Genomic DNA, 24124 nt, shown 5'->3' on the forward strand with positions numbered 1-24124 from the left:
ATTAGTAGTTACTTAATAGTAGTTCTTAAGGAGGCATGACTGAATTGAATAGTTACTGATTAACTAATTGATACTTAACACAATTAAAAAATGCTATTATATATTGATTAGTTAACACTCATTCCTTAGTAGTTAATATTAGTGACTTGAGTGTTAATGAAGAATTATTCATTAGTACTGCAGTAACTCTTTATTAGTTATGTATTAAGTAAGAAACAGTATTCTAAAGTGTTACCATCAGGGTAAAGTAATTTATCCATGTCACTGTGAGTTACTATTTTAGTCATTTTCCTTAGTAAAAAAATTTAAATATATATTTTTGTTTTCTTCTTGTGTCTCGGGGATAGTATTTTTTCATGAAATATTTTTTTTAATTTCAACTTAAAATGTCAGGAGATACATTGTTGTCGTTACTGTTAAAAATGCACTTCCAATAAAGTGAATGTTGGCAAAAACAGTTGTCATTTCTATGTTGAGGCGACGGGTGTGATGTCGGAAACTGCTGAAAGTAACTAATAAAGTAACTTGTAATCTTACTTAGTTACTTTTACAATCAAGTAATCTGTAAAGTAACTAAGTTACTTTTTAAAGGAGTAATCAGTAATCAGATTACTTTTTCAAAGTAACTGTGGCAACACTGGTCAAGAATAACCTAAAGTAAAAGATCAACCACTCTCTACAGTTCTTTTTTAGTTATTAGAACTCTTGTGTAAGTTAACTATACTAACTAAGCATTTGGTAGCCCAACATACTATTCCTATTTCACATTACTTGGTTTTATTAAGGGAATCGGTTTGCATGCTTTTTTCAAGTAGGTCTAAATAATTAGATTTTCCAGTGCAGAGAAGCTGAGTGGACCGCCGTCTCACCGATCACGCTCTTGGCGAAGGAGGTTCTTTTGAGCGTCGCCAGACCCAGGTCGCCGATCTTGACGCTGCCCGTGGGGCCTGTGATGAAGATGTTGTCACACTTCAGGTCCCGGTGGATGATGGGAGGAGTGCGCGTGTGCAGAAAATGCAGACCTTTGAGAATCTGACGGCACCAGCTGCGCAAAACTTTGGGTTTCATGACCTTAAAGCGTTTCAGATACCTGGAGAAAACAACGAGTAGCAATTACAACTGATAATCAACATTACTTGTATTATAATCAGTGCACGGCTGCCTAACAATTTCACTGTGACTGGTCTACTGAATACATGAGATTAACTACAAACCCAATTCCAAAAAGTTGGGACACTGTACCAATTGTGAATAAAAAGAATGCAATAATATACAAATCTCATAAACTTATATTATATTCACAATAGAATATAGAGAACATATAAAATGTTGAAAGTGATACATTTTGAAATGTCATGCCTAATATTGGCACATTTTGGATTTCATGAGAGCTACACATTCTAAAAAAGTTGGGACAGGGAGCAATAAGAGGCCGGAAATGTTAAATGTACATATAAGGAACAGCTGGAGGACCAATTTGCAACTTATTAGGACAATTGGCAACATGATTGGGTATAAAAAGAGCCTCTCAGAGTGGCAGTGTCTCTCAGAAGACAAGATGGGCCGAGGATCACCAATTCCCCCAATGCTGCGGCGAACAATAGTGGAACAAATTTTAGAAAGGAGTTTCTCCGAGAAAAACTGCAAAGAGTTTGAAGTTATCATCATCTACAGCGCATAATATCATCCAAAGATTCAGAGACTCTGGAACAATCTCTGTGCGTAAGGGTCAAGGCCGGAAAACCAAACTGGATGCCCGTGATCTTCAGCCCTTAGACGGCACTGCATCACATACAGGAATGATACTGTAATGGACATCACAACATGGGCTCAGGAATACTTCCAGAAAACATTGGAGAACACAATCCACCGTGCCATTCGCCGTCGCCGTCTAAAACTCTACAGGTCAAAAAAGAAGCCATATCTAAACATGATCCAGAAGCGCAGGCGTTTCCTCTGGACCAAGGCTCATTTAAAATGGACTGTGGCAAAGTGGAAAACTGTTCTGTGCTCGGACAAATCAAAATTTGAAGATCTTTTTGGAAAACTGGGATGCCATGTCATCCGGAATAAAGAGGACAAGGACAACCCAAGTTGTTCTCAGCACTCAGTTCAGAAGCTGCATCTCTGATGGTATGGGGTTCATGAGTGTGTGTGGCATGGGCAGCTTACACATCTGGAAAGGCACCATCAATGCTGAAAGGTGTATCCAAGTTCTAGAGCAACATATGCTCCATCCAGACGGTGTCTCTTTCAGGGAAGACATTCTCCAACATGACAATGCCAGACCACATACTGCATCAATTACAACATCATGGCTGTGTAGAAGAAGGATCCGGCACTGAAATGGCCAGCCTGCAGTCCAGATCTTTCACCATTAGAAAACATTTGGCGCATCATAAAGAGGAAGATGCGATAAAGAAGACCAAAGACAGTTGAGCAGCTAGAAGCCTGTGTTAGACAAGAATGGGACAACATTCCTATTCCTAAACTTGAGCAGCTCGTCTCCTCAGTCCCCAGACGTTTGCAGACTGATATAAAAAGAAGAGGGGATGACCCACAGCGATAAACATGGCCTTGGCACAACTTTTCCACCTGGTCATAATGTTATGCATGATTGATATATACATGCATATACATAAATACATCAAATATCAAATATAAAAAAATTAAATAAAATAAAAATTATTAAAAAATACAAAATTAACAAAAAGTTAAATAAATTTAATAAATTATAGTAAATTAAAGTATATAATGAAATCAAATGAAAAACAAAACACAGAACACTACCACACTGTATTCCCGATCTGAATGAGACTCCGGCAGAAAGGCTCTGGAAATCCTCACGTTTTCAGCGTTCCCGACGTCATGAGCTCAGTGACCAGCACGATGCACTTCTTCCCCTTCAGCGGCGACTCCCAGAAATCATAGAAGCGAACAATGTTCGGATGCTGGAGACCCTTCAACATCTCGGCCTCCTCTTTAAACCGCTGCCGCTCCGCCTTCGTCAGCTTACGGTCCTGATACACACACACACACACACACACACACACACACACACACACACACACACACACACACACACACACACACACACACACACACACACGATTACAGTTTTTTTCAAACTACTATGTCAGAATGAATCATTTCCGTCAAATGGCAAACACTTCTTTCATAATAGTACATTTTTGGACATAGCATGTAAACAGTGTTGTTCTGAATCTAAAGCTCTCTGGTCTTTCATAAGCTTACGTCTACATTTCAACACACTGTTCTACAGTGAAAGTCATCTGCTGAGACGAGGAACAAGAACAGTGTGAACCAATGTAGAAACAGAAAATATTGACCAGCCCAAGCATTACTGTTGTGTACAGTAGCATACAAACAAAACCATAGACATGTAAACCAAAAGTATTACAAGAAATGTTGTTTATTGCACCAGTGTGTAAGACTGTGTAAGATGTTGTAGTGTGTGTGTTTCTGAGGGCTTGTGTGAGTTGTCTGAGCGCAAAGTTTGTTTTTTTCAGCAAGAGTGAATGATTTTGAGTGTAGAGCTTCATTTTGACCTGAAAATAGGATGTTTGAAAATAGTATGTGAGAATCTAAAGCATAGTTTCAAGAAATGTGTTCAAGCAATCAAGAAAAACTGTAAATTAAACAGCAAGAATACGTACTTTTCACAAACCAATCACTCATCATGGAGCACATCGAGTCCACATTAGGACTTGGCAGGTTCTGATAAAACTATACTGTGTGTGTGTGTGTGTGTGTGTGTGTGTGTGTGTGTGTGTGTGTGTGTGTGTGTGTGTGTGTGTGTGTGTATGTGTGTGTGTGTGTGTGTGTGTGTGTGTGTGTGTGTGTGTGTGTGTGTGTGTGTGTGTGTGTGTGTGTGTGTGTGTGTGAAGGTGTGTGGGTGTCAGTGTGTGTGTGTGTGTGTGTGTGTGCGTGTGTGAGAGAGAGAGATGTTTTTTCCAGCAGTCTCATGCATTATGCAGTGGTTCAGTGAGTCTCTCTGTCCCTACATGCACTGAACAGCAGCAGCATCAGGATCTGTGGTCTCTCTTCAGTTCTCTGACAATAAAGCTCTCACACCCACAATGATCACTGCTTTACAACGGCACTAGTCAAATGTTTGCCAGTGGGTAGTGGAGATTATAACGTCAGCAGCTCTTCATGGCAAGAGCAGAGTTGTACATTTCCTTCAAGTACAGACAAACAAACATCAAATACAGCAGTGTAGATGTCAAAGGTTTTACAGGCGTTAGATTGGGACTGGAGTCGTTCCAAACCCTGCCTATATAAAGCTATTTATTTCAAATCATGTAAGTTATGTTTATGTGTCTCTGCATGAGGACATCAGGAAGGCACAGAGAAGAGACGCGATGCAAGAGCAGCTCACGTGTTTTCAGCTGACGCCAGAACAAAACTTCACTAAACTTCATTAAAGCTCCTGCCAGCTTTGTGCGTTGATACTTCTGACATGAAACAAAGTCTCATCTTTCAGATTGTGTGTGTGTGTGTGTGTGTGTGTGTGTGTGTGTGTGTGTGTGTGTGTGTGTGTGTGTGTGTGTGTGTGTGTGTGTGTGTGAGAGAGAGAGAGAGTGAGAGTGAGAGATCATCTCTTCCTCTTCACAGTTACAGCAGCAAATAAACGTGAATGAACATCAGGAGCAGGGCTCTCAAGTCTAACACATTCGCCGTGAGACACGCATTTCAACCAGTGCACACACACACGTTGTATTTCTCACGCATATACAATTAATGGACAATTAATACCCAATGCAAGTAATCCTAAAAAAGATTATGTTTGAGTAAAGGGTTAAACATGAAGTGAGCAATGCAAGTTTAAGAGGGAGGGGGCAGATAAAGAGAATGGTTCAATGCTTGGCCGTGTACAGGTGCCGGTCATATAATTAGAATATCATCAGAAAGATTTATTTCACTAATTCCATTCAAAAAGTGAAACTTGTGTATTATAGTCATTCATTACACACATACTGATATATTTCAAATGTCTATTTTTATTTTATTTTGATGATTATAAATGAAAGCTAAAGAAAATCCCAAATTCAGTATCTCAGAAAATTTGAATATTATAAAAAGGTTGAATATTGAAGACACCTGGTGCCAAACTCTAATCAGCTAATGAACTCAAACACCTGCAAAGGCCTTTATTGATCTCTCAGTCTAGATCTGATGGCTACACGGTCATGGGGAAGACTGCTGACTTGACAGTTGTCCAGAAGACGACCATTGACACCTTACACACGGAGGGCGAGACACTAAAGGTCACTGGAAAAGTGTCTGGCTGTTCACAGAGCTCTGTGTCCAAGCACATTAATAGGGAGGAGAAGGGAAGGTAAAGATGTGGTAGAAAAAAGTGTACAAGCAATAAGGATAACCGCACCCTGGAGAGGAGTGTGAAACAAAACCCATTCAAAAATGTGGGGGAGATTCTCAAAGAGTGGACTGCAGCTGGAGTCAGCGCTTTAAGAACCGCTGCGCACAGACGTCTGCAGGACACGGGTTTCAGCTTCACATTCCTTATGTCAAGCCACTCTTGATCAACAGACAGCGTCAGAAGCGTCTCGCCTGGGCTAAAGACAAAAAAGGACTGCTGAGTGGCCCAAAGTGATGTTCTCTGATGAAAGTAAATTTTGCATTTCCTTTGGAGATCAGGGTCCCAGAGTCTGGAGGAAGAGAGGAGAGCCACACAATCCACGCTGCTTGAGCTCCAGTGTAAAGTTTCCACAGTCAGTGATGGATTGGGGAGACATGGCATCTGCTGGTGTTGGTCCACTGTGTTTTCTGAGGTCAAAGGTCAACGCAGCCGTAAAACAAGGACGTTTTAGAGCACTTCATGCTTCCTGCTCAGCAGCAGGAAGCATGAAGTGCTCTAAAACGTTATGGAGATGCAGATTTCATTTTCCAACCGGACTCGGCACCTGCGCACAGTGCTAAAGCAGCCAGTGCCTGGTTTAAGGACCATGGTGTCCCTGTTCTTAATGGGCCAGCAAACTCGCCTGACCTTAACCCCATAGATAATCTCTGGGCTATTGTGAAGAGGAAGGAGCGATACGCCAGACCCAACACTGCAGAAGAGCTGAAGGCCACTATCAGGCAACCTGGGCTCTCATAACACCTGAGCCGAGCCACAGACTGACCGACTCCATGCCACGCCGCATCGCCGCAGTAATTCAGGATAAAGGAGACGCAACTGAGCACTGAGTGCTGGACATGCTCATACTATACATGTTCATACTTTACAGTACGCCAAAATTTCTAAATAATTGTACTGTACAACTATACAACCCCCAAATATGTATACCATAGATGGTTAATGGAAACATCAGGCTATTCATTAATTATATACATCTCACGTTCTGAGCCGTTATAAGCACCAAGTTATAACAGATGGAACAATTATCCGTGCAACAAGGCCGGTTTATTTAATTGTGCATGCGTGGCGAGCGAATCACCGTAAACTGCACGCGAGCCGTTCCATCATCCTGCACCAACATACAATTTTAAACTCCTCATGAACACCTTTACTAGATTTGATGTTGTTTTTTATGTATTTATGTCATTATGTACATCTTGTAGAATTTGTAATAGATTATAGGGTAGAGATTTTTCACTAAAGATTTATACTACAACTGTGGCATGTTGTGGCTATAGCTTCTATGTATGCTATTTTTCATAACAAATGCTTTAGATAAAAACACATTTTATTCTTCCCTTTATTAGGGTTTCTCACCCACTTTACTCAAACTTTACAAACACACCAAATGCTGATGACAAGTGCACCATTCATAAAGAAATCTTAACTAAATTTACACCATTTTATAATTTAAAAATCAATGCAATCAGCATGCATTAAAAGCATCAAACACTGAGTGCTGGCGTTCCCCAGCGGAGTCGTTCAGTGAGCCTGGAGCGGGGTTGAGACAGACACATCTAAACATGGGCTGTGCTCACAGGAATGAATCAATGCGCTTCGGCTTCAGCTCTGAACAGCTCTATTAGCACAAACACTGGCTGACACACTCCCAGAAGACATCTATTGATAGAGCTATAATATGTGCAGACATACTCACAGCTGAGCACACAGAGCGAATCTGAGGGTATGCCTGCATTTCCATTCCCAGAGGCAAACGACAAACCAGAAGTCAAATCTATTGTGTGAAATATGACTGCAGACCCTTCACTGCAGCTGCAGCGTTGGGGTCAAAAGTCAGAAGTAAAAAAACTGCAATCACACATACAGACTCCATCAACTGCTGCCTTTTCACATGTTCCAGAGAGTTATTTGGCTGGTTATTCAGCCAGTTAGTTAGCTACTCAAATAGCTAGTAAGAGAGCTAGTTATCTAAGTATTGACCTAGTCCAGAATAAGCTACATGGATAGTTATTATTTAACTAACTAGCTCTCTAATTAGATAACCAAGTAGCTAACTAACTCTGGACTAGGTCAGTACCCAGATAACTAGCCATCTAACTAGCTATGTGGCTAGTTATTTAGAAAATTAGTTATCTGAGCGCTGATCTAGTCCAAAGTTAGTTATCTACTAGGTTATCTAGTTAGAGAGCTAGTTAGTTAAAAACTAACTATTTAGCTAGTTAGAGAGCTAGTTATCTGAGTACTGATCTAGTCCAGAGCAAGCTACATGGATAGTTAGTATTTAACTAACTAGCTCTCTAACTAGATAACCAAGTAGCTAACTAACTCTGGACTAGGTCAGTACTCAGATTACTAGCCATCTAACTAGCTATGTGGCTAGTTATTTAGAAAATTAGTTATCTGAGCACTGATCTAGTCCAAAGTTAGTTATCTACTTGGTTATCTAGTTAGAGAGCTAGTTAGTTAAAGACAAACTAGTATCTGAGTGCTAATTTAGTCCAAAGTTAGTTAGCTACTTGGTTATCTAGATAGAGAGCTAGTTAGTTGTTATCTACTTAGAGAGTTAGTTAGTTAAAGACGAACTAGTATCTGAGTGCTAATTTAGTCCAAAGTTAGTTAACTACTTGGTTATCTAGTTATAGAGCTAGTTAGTTGTTATCTAGTTAGAGAGCTAGTTAGTTAAAGATGAACTAGTATCTGAGTGCTAATTTAGTCCAAAGTTAGTTAGCTACTTGGTTATCTAGTTATAGAGCTAGTTAGTTGTTATCTAGTTATAGAGCTAGTTAGTTAAAGACGAACTAGTATCTGAGTGCTAATTTAGTCCAAAGTTAGTTAGCTACTTTGTTATCTGCTTTGTTATCTCGGCTGCCGTCCGAGAGGGAGTGGAGGAGTCGCCGCGCTTGCCTTGAGCCGGAGCCTGCTGCCGAGCGCGGGGCTCGCTGCCGGGTCCCTCAGTAGGAGGAGTCACCGCCGGCCGCCAGGGGGCGGAGGAGGATCTAGCTGTCCACCAAGTGTCCAGTGCAATCGCACAGCACCGCGAGGAAGAGCCTCTCGGCGGGCGGAGGGCCGAACGGCAGTGTCTAGGAACCGGACAAGATTTTTTTTTCCTTTTTTTTTCTTCTTTCTTTTTCCCTCTCTCCCCTCTCTCGTTCTGTCGCTCTTCATGCTCCTGACTCCATTTCTCTCGCCTCTCTGTCCTTACCCCCAGGTGCCGCGGCTGCCGTGATCGGCCCCCTCCCGGGGTGGGAGTAGAGCGCAGTCTCGGGAGTGCCCCCCGGCCTGCGAGGGGTGATGGGGGTATGTGGCAAGCAGCGTGACGAGGGACCGCGAGAGCGGGCCGGTGACGAGTGCTAATGAGTGCCAGCTGCGCGACACACCGGCCTCGTCTCGTGGCCGAGGGACGGGAGCATAAAAGGAGGAGCGAAGGCAGCGAAAGAGGAGAGAGGACCAGGCCTGGATTTTATGTTATTTTTTGTTTATGTTCTGTTGTGTGTGTGCGGGCAGTCGTCCGTGAGGGGCTGCCAGCGGTTGACTTTCGTTTTGTTTATTTATTTGAAAATTTAAAAGTTTGTTGAATGTTCGCCGGTTCCCGCCTCCTTCCTTCCATCTACCAACTGCGTTACAAAGACGAATTAGTATCGGAGTGCTGACCTAGTACAGAGTTAGTTAGCTACTTGGTTATCTAGTTAGTTAGTGACTAACTATTTAGCTAGCTATTTTGAAAACGAGTTATCTTAGAGTTGACCTAGTCCAGAGTAAGTTAGCTACTTTTGATAGCTAGTTAGTTAGAGAGCTAGTTATCGTAATGCTGACCTAGTCCAGAGTAAGTTAGCTAGTTTTGATAGCTAGTTAGTTAGTTAGAGAGCTAGTTAAAGACTATTTAGCTAGTTATTTAGAAAACTAGTATCTGGGTGTTGGCCTAGTCCAGAGTAAGTTAGCTACTTGGATAGCTAGTTAATTAGACAGCTAGTTATCTGAGTGCTGATCTAGTCCTGAATTAGTTTGAGTTAATTAAATAGACAGATAGGGAAAATGAGCTGTTGAATTTGTCGAGTTTGAGGTGTCTTTCTGTGCTTGCCATGAACTCAATGGCATTTAGTGAACTTCCACACAGTAGACTACTGACTTCAGCGCTTTACTACAGCCCTGAATGCACGTTTTGTTTGTATTGAGTCTGACCACAGCCCTGACTGACCCACTGACCTGATTCAGAACAAACAGCCCAGTGAATGCACAGGTCATCAGGTCAGGGGTCGCGGCACGACCCTGCACTTCAGAAACGTCTCTATGACTCTTGCTGACGGTGGAGTTTTGCTGTGATAGTGGGCACTTCCAGAGATATGATGCATTTACATCTGAAGACATAAGGAGCCATGAACTGGACAAAAAATGAGCTTTGGTTATCAGTCACAAACACTGGTACGACTAGTGTTGGGCAAGTTACTGAAAATTAGTAATTTGTTAGAGTTACTAGTTACTTCTTTTAAAAGTAATTGAATTACTTTACCAATTACTGTATATTAAAAGTAATTAGTTACATGGGAAAGTAACTTAAGTTACTTTTATGTCTGCTTTTTAAATGTAAATATGAACAGTACTGAACAGTCAAACACAAAAAAAATTCATTCAGCATTTCAGGTGAAGCTGAACAAGGTTGCATCAGGTTGTTTAAACCACATATGTCAATTTTACTCCTGGCAAATTGTTAAAAAATAAATGTGTAAGAGCGTATTACAGGCAATATATTACGTTGTAGTCAGATATGATGGCACAAATGAGTAGCAAACCAACACACAAACACAAGATTGAATGCCTTATGGGTCCTGCACACTGTGCGATTTTTCAAAATCCTTTGTGAATGTCCCTTGTCAGACTGTACGAACATGATCCCCGATGTAAGCCGTGTCACACTGTAAGATCTCAGCTGGCATTAATGTCAGACTGCACGATAGTGAAGGCGCGCTAAAAACGGACACGCGCAAGAAAACTCGTCCGGAGTTTTATATCATCAGTGAATGACGCGTTCGGTGACGGTGAGCTGCATTACACGCGGGACTGAAATGCTGGCTACAGAGAAATCTCTAGCTCTCGTTTTGGTCATAGTTTGTCTTTAAAAATGGAGATATTTGACGGTCGTCGTAGGAGAAGTCACACTGCAGGATTGTGTGCCAAATCTTCTGACACTGCCAGAATTTCGTCTGAGGTAAAATTTGATCGCAGCGCTCATTAATCGGCTGCCGGTGAACATGTCAAACTAACGACCAAAGACGTCAGATTTTAGCCTAGGATCTGAGGAATCTTTTAGGATTTGCTAAATTTGTCTCAGACGGCCAAATCGTGGTCAAAATCGCACAGTGTGCACCCGGCTTAAGAAAGCCTTTCTACTGTGGTGGTGATAGTAGGCTAAACGTTTAAACTAACATTGTGATGCATGAAGTGTTTTAATTACAGGCAAGACGAGTCCAGTGTTGATGTGAGAGGCTAACGTGTTGGGTTAACTCATGGTTGACTGCTTGATCATCACTTTACAGAATAAAAACTATAATATACCAAACAAAAATTGCTCCAAACATTTTATACTTTTTATAACATTTTATATGGGCAGGGCCAGGGCTAGATTTGAGCTTCTTGTCTGCAAGCGTTCCATTTTTACAAAAGAGAGAAACGCGAGTAACAAACTCATTTAAATTTCATTAATTGCATTCCTTGATTAAAAACAATAATAAAATAAAAAAATAGTTGTTACTTGCACGTTACTTCTAAATGTAGTGGAATTACTGTCACATGCCTGTCCTGTCTTGTGTGCACATGTGGGTTTTGTCATGTCTCCGGTCTACTGTCAACCCCGCCCTTCTTGTTATCTGATTATTGGTTAATTTGCCCCACCTGTTCTCCCTCATTATCTGCCTTGTTGGTTCCCTTTATAATCTCCTTGTGTTTGTCAGTCTGTGTTGGATCCTTGTGTAATGTCTGCGTCTCCCGTCCTCCCCGTGATTCTGTTGGTTTGTTTAAGTTTATATTTTATTATTCTATTATGTGTTTTTCCCCCTCGTTGGTTTGTTTTGAGTTTATGTTTTATTTGTTATAAATAAATATATCATTTTCTGCACTTGAGTCCTCGCACCCTTTTCCCTTGTCTGTGACGTGACAATTACAGAAGCGCGACACTGGATCCAGCTAAAGTTTCTGTCTGTAAAATGAGATGGAGTTTGTGATGTTTACTGTGAAATGAGCCTCTTTTATAAGCTGATTACATTCATGTAAATGAACACAGTCATTCTAAAGTAACGAGTGCAAAGGTGTACATACTTTACTTACAGCACAGACTTTGATTTGATAACACTATACTGCCAAAAGTGTTGTGACGCCTGCCTTCACACGCACATGAGCTTTACTGCCATCCCATTGTTAATCCGTCAGGTTTAATATGGAGTCGGCCCACCCTGTGCAGCTCTAACAGCTCCAGCTCTTCTGGGAAGGCTTTCCTCAAGGTTTAGGAGTGTGTTTATGGGGATTTTTGCCCATTCTTCTAGAAGCTCATTTGTGAGGTCAGGCACTGATGTTGGACGAGAAGGCCTGGCTCTCAGTCTCCGCTCTAATTCATCCCAAAGCTGTTCTATCGGGTTGAGCTCAGGACTCTGAGCAGGCCAGTCAAGTTCCTCCACACCAAACTCCTCATCCATGTCTTTATGGAGCGACGCTTTGTGCACTGGAGCGCAGTCATGCTGGGACAGGAAGGGGCCGTCCACAAACTGATCCCACAAAGTCAGGAGCATGAAATTGTCCAAAATGTCTTGGTGAAGCATTAAGAGTTCCTTTCACTGGAACTAAGAGGCCAAGCCCAACCCCTGAAAAACAACCCCACCCTATAATCCCCCCTCCACCAAACTTTACACTTAGCACAATACAGACTCGTCCATGGGATTGTCAGACTGAAGCGTGATTGGTCACTCAGAGAACACGTCTCACTGCTATAGAGTCCAGTGGCGGCTGCTTTACTCCTCTTGCATTGCTCTTGGTGATGTAAGGCTTGGATGAGCTGCTCGGCCATGGAAACCCATTAAATGAAGCTCTCTCCGCTGTTCTTGAGCTCATCTGAAGGCCACAGAAGTTTGGAGGTCTGGAGCTGTTGACTCTGCAGAAAGTTGGTGACTTCTGCGCACTGTGACCCTCAGCATGTGCTGACCCCGCTCTGGGATTTAACACTTTGTGGCTGAGTTGCTGTTTTTCCCAATGGCTTCCTCTTTGTTATAATCCCACTAACAGTTGAGCGTGGAATATTTAGTAGTGAGGAAATGTCAGGAATGGACTTATTGCACAGGTGTCAGCCTATCACGGCCCCACGCTTGAGTTCACTGAGCTCCTGAGAGCGACCCATTCTCTCACTAATGAGTGTAGAAGCGTCTGCAGGCCTAGAGCTTGATTTATACACCCGTGGCCATGTTTGTTCATAGATTAGGACACAGCTCATATACGGTTTAAGCCTCTTTACAATGAAAGGAAGAAAGCCTGCGTGTTCCATCAGAGACCAATTACAGCAGAACTGAATGAATGCTCAGACCGAACCGACGCAAGAAACAAAACAAAACGAGCAGATATGGAGGAGGAGGAGGAATAGAGGTCGAAGGAAACCAGAGACGGAAGGATTTAGTGGTTTTCAAGCATGTAATAGCCGTACATAAAGAGATACACGCCCACGGTTTCACACAGTCTCAGTGAGGCACATGTTTAATAAATCTGTACACATTATGTAAGACCGACTGGACCCACTTTAGATTAGGTGGCCTTAACTACTATGTACTAACATTGTAATTAATCATTTGATACTATGCACTTATTGTGTGCATGCATGTTTTTACATTGTACTTACATTTTTAAAAATACCTGCATGTAATTACGTCTGTAATTAATTTCTGTAGTTACATTTATAATTACACAGTTGGCACTTCCCTTTCACCTAACCCTTAAACTCACCACACCTGTCCCTAACTCTACCCGTATCCACCTCAAATCAGCAAATGTGCTTAGCAATATAATTTGAACACAGTAAGTACATTGTACTTATTTTTTGATTTAAGTACGTGAGGCCACCTAATATAAAGTGGAGCCGACAGACTCACATGTTTAAATTCACTTGGACAACATTGGGTATGTTTTTGTGCATTTTTACTTTAATTTAATTTTTTGTAAAAGTTTTAGTAACTTTAGTCTATATAGTTTTTTATATGTATTTTTGCGTCATGAGTTTTACAATGTCAAGTCAGAAACATATTTGGCATATCAGTGTTTAAAAATGCGAGAAACGGTTACAGTGGCAACTGAAACATTTATCTGCTGCAATGTCAGCGCAGGCTTTTCTCCAGTAATGATGTTACTCAGAAACATCGCAACAACAAAAAAGAAGTACATCAGGTTGCAGATGCTGGTAAATGTCTCCATCACTGATCCGTTTGTCCAAAATACTGTGATTCTCACTGTCCTCTGAAGCAACACAAGACCTCCTGCTTGAGTCCTGACGAGTTAACGGTGTTAATGTTTAGCCTGTTTCATGGACAGGCGGTGTTGTCGAGAGCCGTTGTGTTGTGCTCGCTCCAGCTATTTTTGGCCACAGGAACGCCTCCTCTCGTCTCCTGCAGAATCAGCCGCAGCATCCTCACGTCTGTGCTTCGGCAGGAGTAAGGACAGGCCTAATGTTTCCTCAGCAGGCTTGTTTCATTGATGGACCAGTTAACACAAAGCTTTCATTGTAATTCATCGATTTATAATTTTAAATGAATAGAAACACACTTTTTGGAGGTCTGCAGCCACAACAAATAGATCATTAAATACAATCTGAAAAATGCAAGGATCCATTTATTATTTGTTTATGGGAATATTAAACTCAATTTAAGCCATAACGGTTCATAGCAGTGAAAATCAAGTTTTTAATGTTGTTTATATGTCTATGTGGTGCTTTCAGACAAACCATATGTAAGTTCATAAGTCAACCGCATTGCTGTGTATTTTCTCCTTAAAACTGCAGAACCAAAGACTTTTACCAAGCCTTGTAAACAACCACATGAAAAGGTGGGCAGGCATTAGCACATTAAAGGGTTAGTTCAGCCATAATGAAATGTCTGTCATTAACTCCTCTCCCTAATGTCGCTCCACACCCGTAAGACCTCCGTTCATCTTCACACACAGTTTAAGATATTTTATATTTAGTCTGAGAGCGTATGCAAGTGTATGCACACTATACTGTCCATATCCAGAAAGGGAATAAAAACATCATCACAGTAGTCCATATGAGACATCAGTGGGTTAATTAGAGTCTCTTGAAGCATCCAAAATACATTTGGGTCCAAAAATAACAAAAACTACGACTTTATTCAGCATTGGCTTCTCTTCCGCGTTTGTGTTCAATCCTCAAATAAAGATTCAAACGGTTATGAGTCAGTGAATCGATTCATTTTTGGGTGAACTAACCCTTTAACTATGTCTGCTATATTATTCTGGTATATTATACTTAAGCGGAGTAATTTTTTACAGTTTTAGTTTATTTTATTGTTATTTTCATTTGTGTATAGTTTACATAATTTATATTAGGTGTCCAGTAGTAGGCATGTAAGCAATGATGTACATTCATCAAGGGCAATTTTTTTTAATCTGCTGACCCCCAGAGCGTCCGAGATGTAGGTGTGTTTGTTTCTTCAGTCGAACACAAATGAAGATTTTTAACTCAACCGTTGCTCGTATAACATTTACATTTAATCATTTAGCAGACGCTTTTATCCAAAGCGACTTACAAAAAAGGGGAGAGCAATAGAAGCAACGAAACAGACAAGGCCAACAACCTGTAAGAGCTGTAAGAAGTCTCAATTAATCGAGCACAGTACACAAACTTTTATTTATTTTTATTTTTTGACAAACAAACAGAACATTTCTGTATAATGCATGTCAATGGGGTGTATTTCTATGAGAGTAAAAAACACACAGACATACAAATCCATATTAAACCCTGTGGCTCGTGATGAAACACTGATGTCTTAAGACACGAAACGATCGGTTTGTTTGAGAAACAACAATATTTATGTTATTTTTTACCTCTAATACAACACTATGTCCAACAGCCGCGAGAGCGCCATCACTTCTGCTGGATGAGGTCACATTACACGATATGGTGTAGAGAAATCACTTCCAATGCTTGTAATCCGTTGAGATACGTATTGTGTAATTTAGTGCTTTTATACATAGTGTTGTATTTGAGGTAAAAAATATCAAATACTGCTGTGTTTCTCACACAAACCGATCGTTTCGTGTCTTAAGACATCAGTGTTTCATCACGAGCCTCAGGGTTTAATATGGATTCGTATGTCTGTGTGTTTTTTACTCTAGAAATACACCCCATTGACATGCATTATACGAGCAACGGCTGAGTTAAAAATCTTCATTTGTGTTCTCCTGAAGAAACAAACACACCTACATCTCAGACGGCCGGGGGTCAGCAGATAAACATCAGGCTCATTTTTGGGTGAACATTCCCTTCAAACACAGCCATTGAATTAGCCTGCCGTGGTCATCCTCAGCTCTAGTCAGAATATGAGTCTGATGCTCCATTGGGCTGTGATTATGGGGCGTGTTTCAACCCAACCAGGAAATTGGATAGACCTACAACCAATCAGAGCAGCGGAGCGACACATTGTCAAATGTCAACAGAGCTCAACTGCACTGTGTTGCCAAGTCTGCGTTTTTTTCCGCGGGTTGTTTTCTATGTCCGCGGGTTGAAGCGACTATTATGTGATATATAGACCCATGAGTGCGAATTTAGCAGCAACCTTACCAAAATAACACACATTTTACCCCCAACGCCATTTTTTCCCCGGAGAACCCCCCGAGAAGCTATTGTTTAGGGCTAGTAGCTGGCGCGTTTTGTTGTAAAAACTTGGCAACCCTGTCTGCATGCGCGCTGAAATCAGGCTGGAATACACAATCTTTGCCGGTGTTGTAAAATAATTTAAATGATACACAGAGACCTAACCCAACATGATCATCATTTCTGAGAGAAATAGTGAAGGTGATGCAGATACAAACAAGCTCTCCGTTTAGGATCAGAACAAATATAACTCAAGCCCCTTTGATGACGTGATGATTACGGTACTGTTGATCATCTGTCCGTCATCGGCTAAAGCCCGCCCTGATGATCTCATTGGTCAGTTTCTGTTGATCATCTGTCCGTCATCGTCTAAAGCCCGCCCTGATGATCTCATTGGTCAGTTTCTGTTGATCATCTGTCCGTCATCGGCTAAAGCCCGCCCTGATGATCTCATTGGTCAGTTTCTGTCGATCATCTGTCCGTCATCGTCTAAAGCCCGCCCTGATGATCTCATTGGTCAGTTTCTGTTGATCATCTGTCCATCATCGGCTAAAGCCCGCCCTGATGATCTCATTGGTCAGTTTCTGTTGATCATCTGTCTGTCATCGGCTAAAGCCCGCCCTGATGATCTCATTGGTCAGTTTCTGATGATCATCTGTCTGTCATCGGCTAAAGCCCGCCCTGATGATCTCATTGGTCAGTTTCTGTTGATCATCTGTCCATCATCGGCTAAAGCCCGCCCTGATGATCTCATTGGTCAGTTTCTGATGATCATCTGTCTGTCATCGGCTAAAGCCCGCCCTGATGATCTCATTGGTCAGTTTCTGTTGATCATCTGTCCGTCATCGGCTAAAGCCCGCCCTGATGATCTCATTGGTCAGTTTCTGTTGATCATCTGTCCGTCATCGGCTAAAGCCCGCCCTGATGATCTCATTGGTCAGTTTCTGTTCGGGGATAATTACTCCTCTATGGAGCGAGGCCAGACCGAATAGCCCTAACTAAAAAATTTGTGGGTGGGGCTAAATTCGGCTCGCATCCAGGCTACCATTGAATCTTTCACTCAAGAGATTCATTCAGAAACACTGATTCATCCAGTAATGAAACAAGTGAAGTCTTTATGAGTGAGTCATTGAATCATTCACTCATCAGCAATTAACACCTTGTCAGAATCTCTAGTAAATTACTTATTTTGTTTAGATGTGTATTCAGAATAATTTCCTGCTTGAAAGTTGATTATGTCAGTTCAGAAACACTGACAGTGATATAGGAGAGGAACTCAAGAGCTCTTTCATGTTGAAACACTGAAGACAGATGAAAAAGGACACAAAGAATGATTCCCAGTTTGGTTCTGCTCGATCACGTCCGTATCTCTCCATCAGATCTCTGGCCGTCCTCAGCTGGCAGCAGGTTTTGTGAAGCTCAGTAAAGTGCATTTCCCATGCGATGACACGGCACAAATCCACCTGAGCTGATGCGGCTTCATCCGTCAGGCAGGACGCCAGACGCACATTAACAGATTTGACTGAAGCAGGACTCCACAATCAACTCCATAAAACGCTTTATGGCATGCCACATGAGTACACACGATCAACAAGATCTATGACGGGGAGCTTTAATTATATCACACACACACACACACACACACACACACACACACACACACACACACACACTGCCCCTAAACCTACCCATCACAGGAAACATTCTGCATTTTTACTTTCTCATAAAAACTCCTCCTGTGTGATTTATAAGCCTTTTGTAAAGTGGGGCCATGGGTAATGTCCTCATATTTCACCCTCTCCTGTAATACCTGTGTCATACCCATGGCATTATACACATTTGTGTCCTGATATTTTCTTGATAGTTCTTTCAGACGAATACAATCAGAGTGATATTAAAAAATGTCCTGCTCTTCCAAGCTTTATAATGGCAGTGAAAGGCAGCCTGAAATTTGAAGCAAACTTTTGATGAATAGATGCACTTTTATGATGGGTGGATGCACTTTTATGATGGGTGGATGCACTTTTATGATGGACAGATGCACTTTTATGATGGGTGGATGCACTTTTATGATGGGTGGATGCACTTTTATGATGGATAGATGCACTTTTATGATGGACAGATGCACTTTTATGATGGGTGGATGCACTTTTATGATGGACAGATGCACTTTTATGATGGACAGATGCACTTTTATGATGGGTGGATGCACTTTTATGATGGACAGATGCACTTTTATGATGGGTGGATGCACTTTTATGATGGGTGGATGCACTTTTATGATGGGTGGATGCACTTTTATGATGGGTGGATGCACTTTTATGATGGACAGATGCACTTTTATGATGGGTGGATGCACTTTTATGATGGGTGGATGCACTTTTATGATGGATAGATGCACTTTTATGATGGGTGGATGCACTTTTATGATGGACAGATGCACTTTTATGATGGGTGGATGCACTTTTATGATGGATAGATGCACTTTTATGATGGGTGGATGCACTTTTATGATGGACAGATGCACTTTTATGATGGGTGGATGCACTTTTATGATGGATAGATGCACTTTTATGATGGGTGGATGCACTTTTATGATGGACAGATGCACTTTTATGATGGGTGGATGCACTTTTATGATGGGTGGATGCACTTTTATGATGGACAGATGCACTTTTATGATGGGTGGATGCACTTTTATGATGGACAGATGCACTTTTATGATGGGTGGATGCACTTTTATGATGGGTGGATGCACTTTTATGATGGATAGATGCACTTTTATGATGGACAGATGCACTTTTATGATGGGTGGATGCACTTTTATGATGGACAGATGCACTTTTATGATGGGTGGATGCACTTTTATGATGGACAGATGCACTTTTATGATGGGTGGATGCACTTTTATGATGGGTGGATGCACTTTTATGATGGATAGATGCACTTTTATGATGGGTGGATGCACTTTTATGATGGACAGATGCACTTTTATGATGGGTGGATGCACTTTTATGATGGATAGATGCACTTTTATGATGGATAGATGCACTTTTATGATGGGTGGATGCACTTTTATGATGGGTGGATGCACTTTTATGATGGATAGATGCACTTTTATGATGGGTGGATGCACTTTTATGATGGATAGATGCACTTTTATGATGGATAGATGCACTTTTATGATGGATAGATGCACTTTTATGATGGGTGGATGCACTTTTATGATGGATAGATGCACTTTTATGATGGGTGGATGCACTTTTATGATGGATAGATGCACTTTTATGATGGGTGGATGCACTTTTATGATGGATAGATGCACTTTTATGATGGGTGGATGCACTTTTATGATGGGTGGATGCACTTTTATGATGGGTGGATGCACTTTTATGATGGGTGGATGCACTTTTATGATGGGTGGATGCACTTTTATGATGGGTGGATGCACTTTTATGATGGATAGATGCACTTTTATGATGGGTGGATGCACTTTTATGATGGGTGGATGCACTTTTATGATGGGTGGATGCACTTTTATGATGGATAGATGCACTTTTATGATGGGTGGATGCACTTTTATGATGGATAGATGCACTTTTATGATGGATAGATGCACTTTTATGGACTTCAAAACAGAAACAGACATTCATTGCCATTATCAAGCTTGGACGAGCTGGACCAGTTTTAATATATTTCTGATTGTGTTCATCTGAAAGCAGAATGTCACACACACCTAGGATGAGCGGAGGGAGAGGAAATCATGGGGTCATTTTCAATTTTGGGGGAACTATCCCTTTAATTCTCCACCTCTAATGACCTGCTGAAGAACAGCATTGACCTACTTGGCAGTGTTTCCTCTTGTTTACCTCCAATCCGCCCAAACATGAGCAGACAAACCCTGACACGACTCGAGTGTGTGTGTGTGTGTGTGTGTGTGTGTGTGTGTGTGTGTGTGTGTGTGTGTGTGTGTGTGTGTGTGTGTGTGTGTATATGATCACCATCAGCAACGCCACATTCCAGCTCCAGATGCTTATCGACAGAGCAACACACACAGAAGACGCTTGTTCACCTGCAACTCGCGCTGTAAATCAAGGCCTGTGCCCTCGAACGCATTAAAGAGTCTGAACGCCTTCACAGCCAAATGTTCACTACATCTCATATCTCTTTCTAATAGTATACCTGATGTTAAGGCTTAAACATGCTTTTCTGTGATTAGCTGGTAAAGACGGGGATCTCGATTTAAAGTCCCTAATAACAGCGATTCGTCTCCATTAAACCTTTGACTGAAGACCATCGTTTTTCCGACTCCATCTTCACAAAAATGACTAAATCTGTTCTACAATCTTTATCACATTTATAATAACACTTGAATAAAGGATAAAGATGTAAACTTTCCTATGCTAAACATCACTTTTGGCCACGACTGTCTTCAGGGATTCTGCAGCGTTTATGAAGGTAAATTTAAGAAGGAATTGAGGAGTACACTGAAGGGAACAGCACGCCAGTATGTTCTCTAAATCACACGATGAGCTGAATTAGTGACACTAAAGTTTAAAAATACAGTTTCCAACAGATCTCCAGAACTCTTTAAGTAATTTTACAAAAAATAGCTTTAAGATTGTGATTTTATGATTAAAACAAGAACAAATATGTGCCAGTGTGTTCATAAAAATCAACTTATTTCAAACAGAGGTCATTTTCATACCAATGACAGATATTTGTTCTTGTTTTAAGCATAAACTCACTTAAATTTGTTCAGCGTCTCAAAAAAAGACTTAATTTCTTCTTTTTGCATGTCATTACATGTGTCTTGATTTAAGGAGGTTTCGATATTTTGACTGGAAAACAAAAATCCTGAGAAAGAAATGTTTTATTGATTTATTTGTTTTGGCAGTGGATGGAATTAAATTGAGGGCACTATGAAAAGTTTTATTTATTTCATTTATTTAGTTTACAATTTTCTTTAATACTTAAATTTTACTGACTTTGGTTCATCTTCGGAACACAAATGAAGATTTTTTAATGAAAGGGGGAAGATTTCTGTCCCTCATTAACAGTTTAATGTAAAAAATAAAAATGTAAAGAGAGTTGGTAAAACTGATCCATACGGATCAAGCGGATTTGTCCAGATGTTCTGAAGAGAACCGATGGCTTTATACACTTTAAAAAATGCTGGGTTAAAAACTACCCAAATTGGGTTGAAAATGGACTAACCCAGCAGTTAGGTTGTTTTAACCCAACAATTGGGTTGTCTTAAGCAACATTTAACCCAACTGCTGGGTTAAAACAACCTAACTGCGGGGTTAAAACAACTCAATCGTTGGGTTAAAACAACCCAATTGCTGGGTTAGTCCATTTTCAACCCAATTTGGGTAGTTTTTAACCCAGCATTTTTTAGGGTGTATGAGGAAGGATGTCTGACGGGTGCTGAATGACATTAGGGTGAGGAAATGATCCCAGGATTCTCATTAATGCTGAACTGGCCCTTTAACTGAATGACCTACTTTTGATTTATTCATCCAAAAATGTACAAATTCCCTGACGTTCTGCATTATACAGTCAATGCTGTGTATATGAATGGATTCTGCGTCACAGAAATCATAGGGCGCTGATTTAAAGCCATGATATTGAAGACTTTCTGCTCTAATTTAAGACATTTTAAGGCCTTAAATTGTGGAAGGTCGAATGAAGACTTCTTAAGACCCTTTGTGTGCCATTTTTAACACGTTTCTTTATTTTTAACTCCACAGAAACTGTTTTAATCTGTCTGTCATCAACACTAGTCAATGAGATCAATGTTCACTAGACACTTCTGATCACAAACATCGAATGTTCAGATCTGAGGAGTACAACAGCCATTGTTCTGCTTATCAGACACCAAAACGACCATGAAACGCCACTGTTATTCAGTTTGTAATAATGGAAAACATTTGGAAACAAATTGCATGTTTCCAAGGCCACCGGGAATCCAGGACTTTTGCATGTGTGGTTTGAGTTGAATATTTTCATACATGATTAATTATGATTTCTGTGCACAAACACAAGCACTGAAGTTGATGTGACAAAGGCATTTACAGCAGAAAGATTATAAAAGAAAGTTTTTGAACACTGGAATATCTAGAAGACTGGTATCTGTGCAAAGACGATCTCACGATTGCTGATGCTTACATTCTCTGATTTGTGGTAAAATCTAATGTTTTAATCTATATATCTATATTTATATATCAAACTTCACAATCTGACCACTCTTCTACAATAAATGGGTCATACCGTGTAAAGGTTTCCAGCTCTCCACAAAGACAAACATAAATATTGATGAAAGCCAAAATATGAAATGTCAGATGTATATTGACGGAGTAATCACGGTTTTGTCACCTGAGATCTGGAGCCAAACTACAGGAGTGTGAAAATGACTTTATAAAGATGGCAGCATCATTATTTTATTCTCACACAGAGATTAGCAGATCTATTAGTGAAATCTGTTGACTTTATCAATCTGTGTGTCATTATATGCCAACGGTGAGCGCTCAAACATGGGGAAAAAGCACTTCTTGTGTTTTATTTCCTTAAGTTTGCGTGCCTGCAACTCCAGAAGTATTAAATATTTCTTAATATCCTTTTAGATTCCAGCTCTTAACTAACTTTTCTTTGGGTATCTTCATTTTTAAGGCCCAATATGGTTCAGTCCCAGAGTTATAATGATCTCAAAGCAGCTCCATGTTCAAATTGTCGAATTTTACCCATTTTCAATGGCCAAGATCCAAATTAGAGTGCGGATCGGGCCGCATTTTTCTGTCCGAGCCCGACCCGCGTCCGACAGAGCAGTAACCGAACCCGACCCGAGCCCGACAGGCATTTAAATATTTATGTCCGAGCCCGACAGTTAAAATCAATTTTTTCCCCTCATATACTACTTACACGTACGTTTGTTTGTGTGGAAAGCCCGCTTTTATTAAGCAGCTGTAAGGAAGGCATTCTGAAATGTTTACAGACGAGCGCATCAGCGCGCACACGGGGCATCAAACGTTACACAGAGCCCAATCAAATAGCCAACTGAAATTAAATGAACAAAGGTCTGCTAAAAATGGCCCAAGCTAACAGAACAAAACATTAACGTAACACAATTGAAATGCTTATTGAAATGAAAGTCATCTTACCAATTTTCTCAAACTGTATGTTTCCTAAACTGCAACATTGGATCTATTTACATAATCTATCCATCAAAGTTTAGGCTAATCGAGGTTTTATGCAGAAAAAGAATTGCATCAACTGCGGATGGCTTCAAGGCTGTCCTGCTGCCAGCAGCGCTGAAGTTGCGCTCACTGGAATGACAAGGATGCCGCGGGCAATATGCACGCACGTGTTGCGCGTTGTTGTCACGGCGACATAAACAAATTTCCGCGTGCAGGAAGACGGATGTTAGGGTAATATTATGCATGTATTTTAATCACAAAAACAAACCATTGCATCAAGTTAAACAGACCCATTGGCTACTTGCATAATAAGCAGTTTTAAATTTAAAAGGTGCAATGCCTTATCGCGCTGACGTGACCGAGCCCGACCCGAACCCGAACGTAATTTCTAAATATCTGTCCGAACACGGCCCGACCCGTCGGGTACCGTCGGAACCCGTCGGGCTCGGGTCGGGTATCCATCCTCTAATCCAAATGTAGATCATGTTTTAAACAGTGGATAGTTGATGTATTTAAAAATGTATATATGAAGAACAAATAACACTGAAACTAGAGCTGTATCTCATTTCTCTCTATCAAAACAATTGAATAAAACATCTCTCTGAGTGCCAAAAACAAAGTTTACAGGTCTTTAATTCAAGACATGTTAAATATATCTTAACGTAATTAGTT

The 24124-nt window shown here is 40.8% G+C and overlaps 1 protein-coding gene across 5 annotated transcripts in view; it reads right to left on the reverse strand.

Annotated features, from left to right (window-relative positions):
- The window catches only part of LOC137038392 (serine/threonine-protein kinase WNK2-like), a 113656-nt gene that overhangs the window by 82375 nt on the left and 7157 nt on the right, over nt 1–24124 (reverse strand). For all 5 annotated transcript variants that reach the window (XM_067412912.1, XM_067412914.1, XM_067412913.1 and 2 more), the window contains exons 3-4: nt 2848–3020; nt 870–1090 (exon numbers count right to left, since the gene is read on the reverse strand). In XM_067412912.1, coding sequence (XP_067269013.1) covers nt 870–1090; nt 2848–3020 — 394 coding nt within the window. The remainder of the gene's footprint in view (nt 1–869; nt 1091–2847; nt 3021–24124) is intronic.

This window comes from Pseudorasbora parva, chromosome 13, assembly GCF_024679245.1.
Source record: "Pseudorasbora parva isolate DD20220531a chromosome 13, ASM2467924v1, whole genome shotgun sequence".
NCBI classification, from domain to species: Eukaryota; Metazoa; Chordata; class Actinopteri; order Cypriniformes; family Gobionidae; genus Pseudorasbora; species Pseudorasbora parva.